This window comes from Protopterus annectens, chromosome 4.part1 (genome assembly GCF_019279795.1).
Source record: "Protopterus annectens isolate FY-2018-M chromosome 4.part1, PAN1.0, whole genome shotgun sequence".
NCBI lineage: Eukaryota > Metazoa > Chordata > Ceratodontiformes > Protopteridae > Protopterus > Protopterus annectens.
Genome location: NC_056734.1, coordinates 360,242,596 through 360,256,114, shown reverse-complemented (window position 1 = coordinate 360,256,114; position 13,519 = coordinate 360,242,596). Strand labels below are relative to the sequence as shown.

Below are 13,519 nucleotides of genomic sequence, written 5' to 3'. Positions count from 1 at the left end.
CCATCATTGTATAAACTTAAAACAGCTAGGATGGTTAGAACTACAACAACAGATTAAATTTCACCAACTAACCATTGCCCACAACATCCTATACAAACCTTCTAATACTCCAAGTTTATCTACCCTCATCACCCCCTATAAAAACCTAAAGTCCTTACGATCATCTCACAAACTTCTTATCCACACCTCAAAACCTAATAACAGAGCTGGGGATTCTCTTTTCTCTAATACAGTAGGTAAATCCTGGAATCTTCTCCCTAATGACATCACCTCACTCACCTCTCTATCTCTATTTAAAAACAGAAAACTTCTCCTCAAAACATACTGGCTATGCCCCTGCTGCAGACCAGACTAGTCATCTACCTCTACTAACTTGACTACCTATCCACTCCTTACTATCCTACTACATTTTCCCACCTTATTATATTTTTCTGCTCTACCTTTATTACTATGTCTATCCTCTTTATATATCTTTTCTTAAGCAAATCCTTTGCTACAATACTACACATCACACTCCCTTTTTTTTCACTTCTGACTTACCCTATACTATGTCACCATACTTAAATAGCACTATATTATACTGCAGGTCCTCAGTGTTAGATCCTGCTTTACCTTTCTGCTGTAATTCACATGTTGCAAGTACTGTTGATTTTCTTTCTTTTTTTTTCTCTCCTTTTTTACTATGATTATTTCCTTTTATCTACCTCTGACTTAACCTGCATTGTTGTCTAAGTTCTTTCAATTTGCACTGTTTGTGACTTTTTACCTCAGTGTTACATCCTGTCACAACCTCTATGCTGAAATACACGTTACCATTGTTGATGCATTTTTTTTCCATACCAGCTATTTTTACTAGAATATTAGATTTTATTTCTTATTTTTTATTTGTTTGTACTTGTATTATTGTATTTGGACCATGTCTTGGAGCTTATCTCCCCGGGCCGCTACTGAAAATGGACATATATCCAGTTAGACTAGCCCGGTCAATAAATGTAAAATAAAAATAAAAAATAAATAAACTTTAGCCTCCCTCTCTCTGGCATGAAAGCTCTGAAGGGTTTGATGTCAAAACCTGACTTTTTAGTTAGCTTGTATCGAACTGACTGTTTAGATGTGTGAAAGGTGCCCTAATAGCTTTGGATGCTGGATGGCTGTTATGTTTTTAGCAGGCTATAACTCATAGAGCTTAGGCTACTGCGTCAGTGATAATTCAGACATCTGCTGTTATGGTAAGTTTACTTGCACAATAGTAAGTTTTTATCCTTCATTTAATAGTAGCCCACATGCTTTGTTAGTAGTGCATCTGATATTTAATGCTTTTTGCCATGATTTATGTTCTCTTTATGTTGTAGGCCTTTAGTGGGTATTACAGAGGTGGCTTTGAACCCAAGATGACAAAGCGAGAAGCAGCTTTGATACTAGGAGTGAGGTACAAAGTAAATTTATTAGCTTTATTCTAATGAACATTTTCAGCTGTTTTTATATTTAATAATGTTGAATGGTTCTTTTTATCCTCAATGGGTTATTGTAAGAATTGATATGATGTAGAATACTGGTATGAGCTGGAAACAACTGGGAGAAACTGGAATGAATGCCTTTATTTGTTAATTATTCAGAACTGTGCTAAACAGTTGCCAGTCTCGCCTTTATGTGCCAAGTCTTCTTGTACCTTTCACAGTAAAGCCTGCAAACACTGTAGTTTGGTTAAGCATGCTTTATTATGTACAGTGGAGGTAGATGTCAACAGTATGTGAATATCTCCAATAATAGTTCTGATAAACTGAAATAGTCCTCTGGATTTATATTTTTCATATTCCTTTCTACCTGAATAGTATAATTAGTATTTTCTGGAATGCTGGATAGTTGACCTGACTCCTGCACTCATACTCGAGTGTATGTACTGCAAAGACTTTCTGCGTAGCAGTTCAAACAAAATTAACTTACTGTGTCTAAAGTATTTCTTAATATAACCCTGCAAGTTTCTAAATGCCTCTTTAGCCTTTGTTCTCAAGCCTTGTAAGATCCGTTTGTTCTCAGTGTCCTGCACACACTGGTCTTATCAGTATGCTTGACTGAAGGCTATTTTCACAGATCGAAAGTGCGTTTACATTTACTGAAACTGCACACTGTGAAGGCTTGCTTTAATATGGCTGCACTTCTAGACTTATGCAAAGAGAATACCCTATTTTTGTACATTTAAATGATACCCAGCCTGACAGCTCCTCTTCAAGATTCCTGAAGACACACAAGTATCTTATTTCTGTAGTTACTTTAAAATATAAAATGAAGCCACAGGCCTAACCTTATATTTTCAGTCCTTAGAGCTAACCAACTATCGTCCAATTGCCATACTATCACCCTTATCAAAAATTCTAGAAAGAGTTGTCCACTTGCAACTAATGCAATATCTTCAACAAAATAAACTACTATCCAACTCCCAACATGGCTTCAGACCCTCCCACAGCACAACCACTGCCCTTCTATCCTATACCAACACAGTCAATCACTTTAGAAACCAAGGTCTTTTCGTATCTTCCATCTTCCTCGACTTATCAAAAGCCTTTGACATGGTTAACCACAATCTGCTCCTCAATACTCTATCTAGTCTCAATATTTGCCCCTCCACCATACTCTGGTTCAGCAGCTATTTATCAGAGCGCCAACAAGCAGTTCTCTGGCAAGAAAAGCTGTCCCCTCTCTTACCAGTGTCCATAGGAGTCCCTCAGGGATCAATCCTTGGTCCACTGCTATTCTCCCTCTTCACTAACGACATTTCTTCTTCACTACCCACTGCTACAGTAGTTCAATATGCTGATGACACTACCATAACCTGTGCTGCCACCAGCATTAAGGAACTACACACCATCACCCAATACAACTTTACCCTAGCTGAAACCTGGTTTACTAAAATACAACTTCTTCTCAACCCAAAGAAAACCAAACTAATACTATTCACCCCTGGCAGATCATCCAACTCTGACTATAACCTCACTATATGCTCCAAAAACAATACTCAAATCACACCAACCAACCACACCAAACTACTAGGAGTTGACATTGATAACCACCTAAAGTATGATATCCATATAGCACAAACCATCAAAAGGTCAACCGAAAACTGGGTCTGCTCTATAGAAATAAAAGTTCATGACTATTCAGACCAAAGCCACTATTGCAAGAAGCCATCTCCTCTCTATCCTTCTCTATGCTTCCCTATCTTAACTAACCTTCACGGACCGAACTTCACAAAATGGAATCATGCTACAACAAAATTGCCAAATTTGCAACAGACTCCTCAAATAGATCCCATCACTGTCTTTCCTAATGCAACTCAAGTGGCTGGAACTTCCTCAGCTACTTAGACTCAATCAAGCCATAGTTGCACATAAACTCTACTACTACCCTGAAAAAACACCTGCCCTCCAACAACTAATTAAGCCCTACACCACCACTAGAGCCCTGAGATCCAGCAACCAAAATCTCATTCAAGTAATTAGACATAAAAATGAAGCAGGTAAATCTCTCTTTGCCTGCACCACAGCACAAACCTGGAACTCACTCCCAAACAATATAACCAGCACTACTTCTTGCACCCATTTCAAACACCTCTTGAAATCCTACTATTCTAACATCTGGCTCTGCTCTTGCTATACCCCAGGGTAGCAACATCTATGCTCCAGTTGCATGGACTATGCTACACTACAACATTTTCCTTTACTGAGCTCTACTGCTATCCCACAGATTCATCCTAACATTTCATCCATCTATAAGCAGTAAACATTCCAACACTTGTACTATTCTGTACCATATCCCTTACCAGAAAAACACTCTAATCTGTTTCTAGACTAACACAATACCTAACAGAGATGATCTTACTCTCATCCTACCTATACCTTTACCCTATTTTATGCCCCTATGGACATTTATTTACTTCTCAGTTACACTAAAGCATAAATGTATTACAACTTTATATTTACTAATATTCTGAAGGAAAAAAAAAAAAAATTATTTATATATATTTGTATTATTTGTACTACTTGTATATTCTACTAGAGTACTGACTGTATATTCTTCTAGTTATCACATGCCAGGTAAATGGTCCTCTGTACTACTTATAAATGTTAAGAATTGCTTTGTACTGTTTTCATCTAATATTGTATTGTATCATGGAGCTTTTCTCCCCGGGCCTCCGCTGAAAATGGACCTGTGTCCAGTCGGACTTTCCCGGTTAACAAAAATAAAATAAATAAAATAAAATAAAATAAAAAATAAAATATAAGGTCTACTTTACTAACTGTATTTATATAGAAATTATTCTGTAATAGTTCTCTGAAATTACTGAAATGGTATTTACTTCTGTAATTACTTTATACATTTATTGATATTGCCTGCAAAGGATACCATAATAATCACTAGAACTAATTTTGTTGTTGTGTCTTTTGGATTTTCCCGGTTAGGGGTCGCCACAGTGGAACTCCAGTCCGCTAATGATTGGCAGTAGATTTTTACATGCCGAGTTGCCGGCCCTGACGCACAACCTTCAACAAAGGTACGCACATTCACGCATCTCTCCACACAGAAGACGCTCTAACTGAGAATCGAACAGGACAAGCAAGGGTAAACTTACCCTTTTCCACTTTAATCTGAGGCCATGGCAGTAGGTAGCAATTCTCATCTCTTTGTGGTGATGCGTAAGCTAGGGTAGGTCAGTTAGATGGCAGGCAGACTTTGTCACCATCTTTTTTAATGCCTTGTGTGGGTCACTCAAGCTGTTTATTACTAAGAGGACTTTTTCTTTTCCAGTGCATGCCAGCCTGAGATCTCTTTGTCTTCCTGTCCATCATCAGGTGTCTCAAATTCTTTTCCCTGATTCCTCTTCTAGGAAGTCAGAATAGATATTCCCTAACCCACCAGTAGTCAAGTGGCCTTTGTTGCTCATTTTGTTTTACAAGTGAAGATGAACAGGCGGGATAGTTCGTTTGTGCTTTATTGCATAGAAACACATCAGGATGGATAGGAGCAGAACAAAATATAAATTAACTGATTAACTGACAGACTACATAGACATACATACACAGACATACACATATATGACAAAATGGCAGTCAGGCTCGCACGTGCTCAGTATTTATACGCCTTGTGCAAGCCCCTAGAAAGCTTCTTAAAAGTGTACATACATATTGATCTACGTCCTCCCTCTTTAATGAATTGCCCACAATATAATGACATTTGAAAAAGAAACATGCAATTGTACAGACAATAAGAAACACAACGTTCATGTCCAAGTTGCCGTGTATCTGGAACATTGTCTGGAAATGTGACCTGATCTAGTGATATAGCAATCAGAACTGGGTTTAGCAACAGGGACAGTCATTGGTGAACAAATTGCTTCAGGAGTTTCAGGATTCCTCCCAGGCGCAGGGATATTTACTGGAATGTCCTCTGGAACTGGAACACTGAATAACTTACTCTGAGATGTGCAGTCTTTCTCGCAGGTATGATACTGCAGTACAGACTTAGACACCGGGGCCAAATGTTTCTGATTCCGCCTAAATTCTGCTCCTTACAATTCCACAATGTACAATCTCGGCTCTGGACATAAACTCTTCACGACTTCAATCCATTCAAAACCTTTTGTCGTCGGCATCCTTACTATCTCCCCTTCTCATAATGGATTGAGCAGTGTGCTACAGTTGTCATAATAGGACTTCTGAAATAATCGGTTCTTTAACAGATGGGCTTTTGCTGATCTGTTGTTCTTAACACATGGAACCAATAATTTACTGCTGATTAGTAATGTGGTTCTGGTTTGTCTCGGCAGAAGTCTCTGTGCAGGTAAATCAAGATGTTTATCACGAGGAACATTTCTGAGATTCAAGAGACTCAAGAAAACATTGATGTTCTTCGTCTCACATTGCTGCAGTCATAACCTGTGGGTAGTCCGCTGTCCTCGGTCGGCCCGAATACCAAAGAGTTAGGCTGGCGTCGGTCATGGATGCCCGGAGCTGACGTCAGTACGTAGTAGTACTTAAGCGCATGACCGACGCCATATCCTCAGTCTTTCTTGCCGCGTGGTCCGAAGCAGAAGCAGCGTTTGCAAGTGCCGTTCGGCGTTCTGAAATTTTCAATTATCGAGTTTCAGACCGAAGACCAAGTTGGGCTAAGTACCCCGTTGGGGAAAATTTTTGTCTTTTCTTGCCTCAGTTAATCCGGATGTCAGAAAAGGTTAATAATTGTATTTCTTGTGGGAAACAGATACCTTATAGGGACTATCATTCTCTCTGTATTCCTTGCTTGGGGCCTGAACACGACGTAGTCGGGTGTCGCTTTTGCGCTAGATTTAATAAGCGCACCATTAAACGCAGATTAGACTGTGCCAGGCTTGTTTTCGGTAAGCGGTGTAACTACAATATGCCGTCGGATCCTCAGACGCCCGCTACCGCTAAAAAACGTAAAGATAAATCTTTAAGGTCTAAACCGGATGACTCGTCCGTTGCGGACGCCGGTTCTATGGAACCTCCGGTTGAATCTGTGGATCCGGCCGAGGCCTCGGCTGAATCCCAGGGGGAACCTTTACTTTTACAGGAGTTGGCCTCTCAGGAGTTAGGCCAGGCCGAGGGTGCTTCTCAGGTATCTGTAGTTCCTTCCTTACAAAAGGTTATTAGGCCTTCTACCTCAGTGGCTAAAGGCCATGCTAAGGCTAAACCTGGTCTTACTGGTACTGGCCATAGCCCTAGTTCTTCAGCTTCTGTTCCTAAAAAACATATGTTGAAAATGGCAAAGGATTTGATTACTTTGATCAGGGGATCTTTGCCCCCCCCCCCAGAGAAGAGGCCTAGGGTGGAGACAGATTTAGAGGGAATGGAGCATTCTTCAGACTACTCTGATTCCTCAGCTGAGGATGTTCAGGATTACCCTCCCTATTCAGATTCGGATGCAGAGGATTCCTGTCCTTCTGCTTCTCCTCCAGAGGATTTTTCCTTTTCTGAAACTTTACATTCCATGAGGGAACATTTCAAGTGGGAAGGTCAGGATTTTTCAGATTCTCGAAAAAGGCTTAGGGAATTTTTATTTTTACCACAACATAGGCCTTTAGCTATTCCCCCTGTCTTAGATGTTGTTTAGGATGTTTTTTCTGAAGCTTCACTTAATCCTGATTCTTTACCCCCTGCCCCTGTCAAGCCAGACAGATATTATAGAGTTCCTGAAGCACATAAATATTTGTATAAGAGTCCTAGAGCTGACCCGGAAACTATTATTCAAGGGCCGAAGGGTATCAGGGCTTCTATGGTTAGGAATCCAGTTCCTTTGGATAAAGATTCTAGAGCGTTGGATAGGTGGGGGGAAAAAGTGTACACCTCTTCTACGTTAGCTATGAGGGCTTTAAATTGCCAGTTTCATATGCTGAAGTATCAGAACTTTTTGTTAGGCCAATTGAAATCTAAGGTGGATGCTTTAGCTGAGGGTATAGAGTGTAAGGAATTGCAGGAGTTGGTTCATGCTTCAGATCAAGTTGGAAAACATTCTTTGCAGTGTGGTTTCGATGCTCTTCAGGCTTCATCCAGGGTGGCTGCTACTGGTTCAGTTATTCGTAGACATGCCTGGCTTAAGGATCAAAATTTGTCAGAGCATGTTAAATCTCGGATTTTGGATGCTCCTCTTCAATCTGAAGTTCTTTTTGGTTCTCCTGTGGAGTCAGTTTTGAAAAAGATGGAAGATAAAGCTAAGTCGATGCAGAAGGTCAAGGATTTTTTGCAGGTGCAGCCCCCTAAGTTTAGCAGGAATTGGCCTGCTAGAGGATGGTCCTACCCTTCTTCGGATTTTCAGTCTAAGGGCAGGTCTAGATGTGGTAGAGGCAGGGCTCACGCTCAGGGTTCTTTCAGACCTAGGACTTGGAGTTCTCCTGCACAGTCTTCTGGTGAGGGCAGGGGTTAGCCTTTTCGTAAACAGACCCAATGACCTGTATCTTCAGCTGCCAGATCCTTCTTTTCTGGCAGCTCCTCTAGGAGGAAAGTTGGCACTTTTCAAACAAAACTGACATTTGGTCACCCAGGACAAATGGGTGTTAGAAATAATAAATCAGGGTTACAAGTTTTACTTTCACACTTTTCCTCCTTTCAAAGGCATGCCGGACGTGCCTCCTCAGCAAAGGCTGGAGGCTCAGGAGCAAATTTCTTTGCTTTTACAGATGGGAGCTATCCAGGTGGTACCTCCGTCAGAAGTAGGCCTAGGGTTTTATTCCCGTCTTTTCCTAGTGCCAAAGAAAGGAAACACTTGGAGGCCAATTCTGGATTTGTCCATTCTCAATACCTACCTAGACATTCCAAGGTTCAAGATGTTAACATTACAACAACTTCTGCCTATGCTAGGCAAAGATCACTGGATGGTAATCCTGGATCTCAAAGAGGCCTATCTTCACATTCCTATCATGCCCAGCTGCAGGAGATTCCTGTGATTTCGGGCTGGTACTTCTCATTATCAGTTCTCTGCATTGCCCTTTGGTTTATCTACTGCGCCCAGGGTGTTCACAAAAGTTCTGGCTCCTATAATAGCTTTCTTTAGACAGATGGGAATACAAATTTATCCTTATCTGGACGATTGCCTGATTCTTGCTCAAGACAAAGACAAGTTACTTCAACATCTGCAGTATGTAATGGCAGTTTTAAGGTGCCTAGGGTATTCTGTGAACGAAATAAAGTCCAGTCTAGTACCCTCTCAGGACATGTGCTTTCTGGGTGTGAGACTGAATAAAGCTTCTCAGATGGCTTTTCTGACCCCGGACAAACAAAGAACTCTTCACCTATACTTCCAGCAGTTATCAGTACTGTCCAGGCTGACTGCAAGGACAGTCCTTCAAGCCTTGGGGTTCATGGCATCTTGCATTCTAGTACTTCCCAATGCCAAACTGCATATGAGGAAGCTACAATGGTATCTCAAAACTGTATGGACTCAACACTGCCACGATTTGGACACTGTCATTCGGATAATACCTTGCATCCAGAAGGAATTCTTGTGGTGGGCGCAGGAATGTCACCTAAACAAGGGACTCTCTGTGACCCGACCAGAGGCGAGTCAGATCATAACGACAGATGCCTCAGACTTGGCTTGGGGAGCACACTTCAATGGGAAATGGATTCAAGACACGTGGCCTCCCAGACTACAACATTTGCATATCAACATGAAGGAGATGTTAGCAGTCCAATTTGCCTGATGGCCTTCAAGGACCTACTTCAACCAGGACAGGTGTTGATTCGAACAGACAACACAACAGTCATGTGGTACATCAACAAGCAGGGGGGAACCCATTCTTACCCTCTTTGCAGACAAGCAATGATATTGTGGGAGACTGCTCTGAGTTTGCACATCACTCTTCAAGCACGGTTTCTGCCAGGAGCACAGAACTCCCTAGCAGATGTATTGAGCAGACAAATTGTGGACCCCCACGAGTGGAAATTGGATCCTCAGGTATTCCAACAGTTGACAGTGGCTTGGGGAACTACAGACATAGATCTGTTCGCTTCTCCACTAAATTTCCAACTACCAAAATTTTGCACAAAGATGTTTCACCCAAAAGCTTGGAAAGTGGATGCTCTATCTTTCAGTTGGAACAACCTTCACGTCTATGCTTTCCCTCCTCTGCCTCTCCTTCCCAAGGTACTCTTGAAAGTCAAACGGGACAAGCCTTGCATGATTCTAATAGCACCAGATTGGCCACGTCAGCACTGGTATCCTCTGCTGAGAAGTTTAATTCAGGAGCCTCCTTGGCCTTTGCGACAGATTCCTCACTTGTTGTCCCAGTCAAGCAATCATTTGCTCAATGTCAGGGTGCAGTCCCTGCATCTAACAGCCTGGCGTATTCTGTTTTAGAGCCTGTGGGGTCTCAGCTTCCTCAACAGGTTTTAGATGTCATTTTGGAAGCCAGGCGGCCCAGTACTAGAAAAGTTTATGCTGATAAATGGAGGAGATTTTTTCTTTGGAGCACAGCAAAGGGCTTTGATGTCTCAGTACCTAATTTGAGTTTTACGCTACAGTACCTTACTGAATTACTTGACAAGGGTTTGTCATTTTCCTCTGTGAAGGTTCATGCTGCAGCCATTTCTGCTCACTATGATTGTGACCCTCCTTTATTTTCTCATCCTTTGTTTAAGCAATTTCTTAGAGGGGCAAAAAATATAAGACCCCCACGTAGAGCTCCTACTCCTTCCTGGGATCTCAATTTTGTGTTGGAGAAGCTTACTTTACCTCCTTTCGAACCTGCAGCTACGTCTGAGCTGAAGTTTTTGTCTTGGAAAACTGCTTTTTTGTTGGCCATTACCTCTGCTAGGAGGGTCTCTGAATTGCAGGCACTCATGGCAGTTGAACCTTTTCTGGTATTCCATAAGGATAGGGTGTCTCTGCGTACTAACCCTACTTTTATGCCTAAAGTGATTTCTAATGTGGCCTTAAACCAGTCTATTCATTTGCCTACTTTTTATGCTGATCCCCAAAATAAAGGGGAAAGTCTTGCATTCTTTGGACATTCACAGGCAGCTACGTTATTATTTGAGCAGAACTAAAGAGTTCAGGCAGACTCAACAGTTATTTATTTCTTTTGCTCTGGCTTCTCAAGGGAAAGCTGTTTCAAAGCAAACTATTTCTAAGTGGATTGGTCATTGTATTGCTTTTTGTTATTCTCATCATGGGAAGAATGTTCCTGCTGGGATCAGACCTCATTCCACTAGGGCTACTGCCACATCTACTGCCTTTTTGAGGGGGGTAGCTACTAAGGATATTTTGGAAGCAGCTACTTGGAGTTCAGTACACACTTTTACTAAGCATTACCATCTCCTCTTTATTCCAAGTCTAGGGCTGGGTTTGCCACTGCAGTTTACAGGGCATGTTAGCAGCTCCTAATGCTTTTTTTGCCAGCCTCCCTTTTCCTTTGCTTTGGGATTCTACCCACAGGTTATGACTGCAGCAATGTGAGACGAAGAACATAGTACAGTTTTGTACCTACCATAAATGTAGATGTTCGAGGATCCACATTGCTGCAGTCCTATTTCCCTCCCTCCTTCCCCTCTATTGTTTGGGGTTGCTGTTTTTTCCTTTGGGATAACTGTTATTTTCTCACTTGTGGTTGTTGGGTATTTACTATTTTGGCTGGCCTTTCCTTTTTAAGGCCTTCTGACATCTGGGGCAAGAAAGACTGAGGATATGGCGTCGGTCATGCGCTTAAGTACTACTACGTACAGACGTCAGCTCCGGGCGTCCATGACCGACGCCAGCCTAACTCTTTGGTATTCGGGCCGACCGAGGACAGCGGACTATCCACAGGTTATGACTGCAGCAATGTGGATCCTCGAACATCTACATTTATGGTAGGTACAAAACTGTACTTTATTGTCTCATTTCGACTTCTCTGGTAATTGTTTCATACTTTGAATGCATGTTCTGCCAAACCATTTCACTGCAGGTACTCAGGGCTGCTTGTAACATGAGTAAAGTCCAACTCTTCAGCAAATCTTTTGAACTGCTGGCTTGTAAACTGTGTACCATTGTCAGAAATAACTTTGTGCAGACTACCATGGACTGCAAAATGATGCTTCATCTTGGTAATGACAGTACTGGATGCTAGGTTAGGAAGTAGGTCAATCTCGAACCAGTTTTGCATAAAGGTCTACTAACATCAAGTAATGTTGACCATTCCACTCATAAATGTCTGTACCTACGGTCGACCAAGGTAGTTCACAAATAGTGGCTCATTCTGTTGATGTGGCTTTGTACTGTTACATACAGAACAGTATGAAAATACTCACTCAAGTGTCCTGTGACATAGAAGGCCAAATTCTAGTCCTCTCGCCCTTGTTTTGGTAGAATCAGTTCCTGGGTGGCCATGATGCAAGATAGTAATATACTCTTGTTGCAAGGACTTTGGAACAATCACATTTGGACCTTTCATGATAATACTATCATCAGTCAAAATCTCATCTCTATAAGGAAAATAAAGTTGCACTTCCACTGGTAAGCAAGATTGCTTTGATGGCCATCTTTAACTGATAAAGTGGTTGAGCTTCTGAAGAACTGGATCTGTGGCTGTATGACTTCTAAGCTCATCAAGACGTGTCAGAAAAATTTCTCACTTCCATAACTTCAAAGTCAAGTTTCTCATTCTTATGCTAGTCAGTGGTATTTCTGGGCGATCTGGATAAAGTATCAGCAATGTAAAGAAGTTTGCCTTTTGTGTAGACAAGACTGAAGTTATACTTTTGCAACTTAAACATTATGCGCTGTAATCTGGCAGGAGCTACATACATAGGCTTTCTCAAAATAGTGGCTAGAGGTAGGTGGTCAGTTTTGATCAGGATAGGTGTACCATAAATATAATCATGGAATTGCGAACATGCAAACACAGTTGCCAAGAGTTCTTTCTGTGTCTGAGCATACTGCATTTCAGTTGGGGTCACAGTTCTGGAAGCATAGGCTATTGGTCTACCCTCTTGAAGAATGACTGCACCAAGACCAAATTTCGAAGCATCACAAGAAAGAGTAACTGGTTTGTGAATATCATAATATCCGAGAGTTGGTGGACTGACAATTCTTTGTTTCAGGACATCAAATGCTCTCTGGTGGTGTTCTAACCATGACCAGGATACATCTTTACATGTCAACTCTCTCAGTGGTGGTGATAGTTAGCTCAAGTCTGGAATGAACTTGACAAGATAGTTAACCATGCCAAGAAAACATTTTAGGGTTTGAACATTGTCTGGAGCTGGCATATCGAGAATAGCTGTTTGCTTGGAAGGATCTGGTCGTAAGCCTGAACTGATAAATAAATGAGCAACATAAGTAACTTCTGAGGATTCAGTTTAAGATTCACTTCATGTGCTCTTTCCAGAACCTTCTTGAGGTTTCTGTAATGCTCAGCTTCACCATTACCTCCTATTAGAATATAATCTACTATGATAGCACACAGATTCCCAGAAATAAATTGCTCCATTGCATGCTGGAAGACTTCACTGGCAGAATATATCCCAAATGGCATTCTCAAAAATCTGTACCTGCCAAAAGGAGTACTGAAAGTGGTTAGCAGTGAAGATGTTTGATCTAGAAAAATTTGAGAAACTGAACTCTTTGCATCTAAGACAGAAAAAACAGTGGTATTTGATGATTTGAAAGTTAAACTTTTTTTTTCTGGAAAAGGATTATGTCCTTCTATTCCTGTGTTGCAGTATTCTGCATATGGGTTTACCCTTCTAGTCTCTCATACATATGGCCAGTATCCAAAAGCTTTCAGTCCCTCCTAAGTGCGCGAGACATCAGGTCTAGATGAGAGTATGTGGGCCATAGAAGTGACGGCATGCACCAGCCCTCAGAACTTTTCATTCACCAATAAGTATGCCAGTGTTCCTGCTTTCGCTGATGACCTTTTCAAGTTTCAAGCTAAGTAACCAGTTGGGGGCCTTTTCAGTTCTTCCTTTTGTATTACTGCCTTTTCATGTCATCCAGAAAGGGTAAATGCCAGTGCGGCCGTCACATCCCT

At 41.4% G+C, this 13,519-nt stretch overlaps 1 protein-coding gene across 1 annotated transcript in view; it reads left to right on the top strand.

Moving 5' to 3' along the window:
* DNAJC19 (DnaJ heat shock protein family (Hsp40) member C19) overlaps positions 1–13,519 on the top strand; it is a 630,746-nt gene that overhangs the window by 419,407 nt on the left and 197,820 nt on the right. The window contains exon 4 of the mRNA XM_044070178.1: positions 1,353–1,429. Coding sequence (XP_043926113.1) covers positions 1,353–1,429 — 77 coding nt within the window. The remainder of the gene's footprint in view (positions 1–1,352; positions 1,430–13,519) is intronic.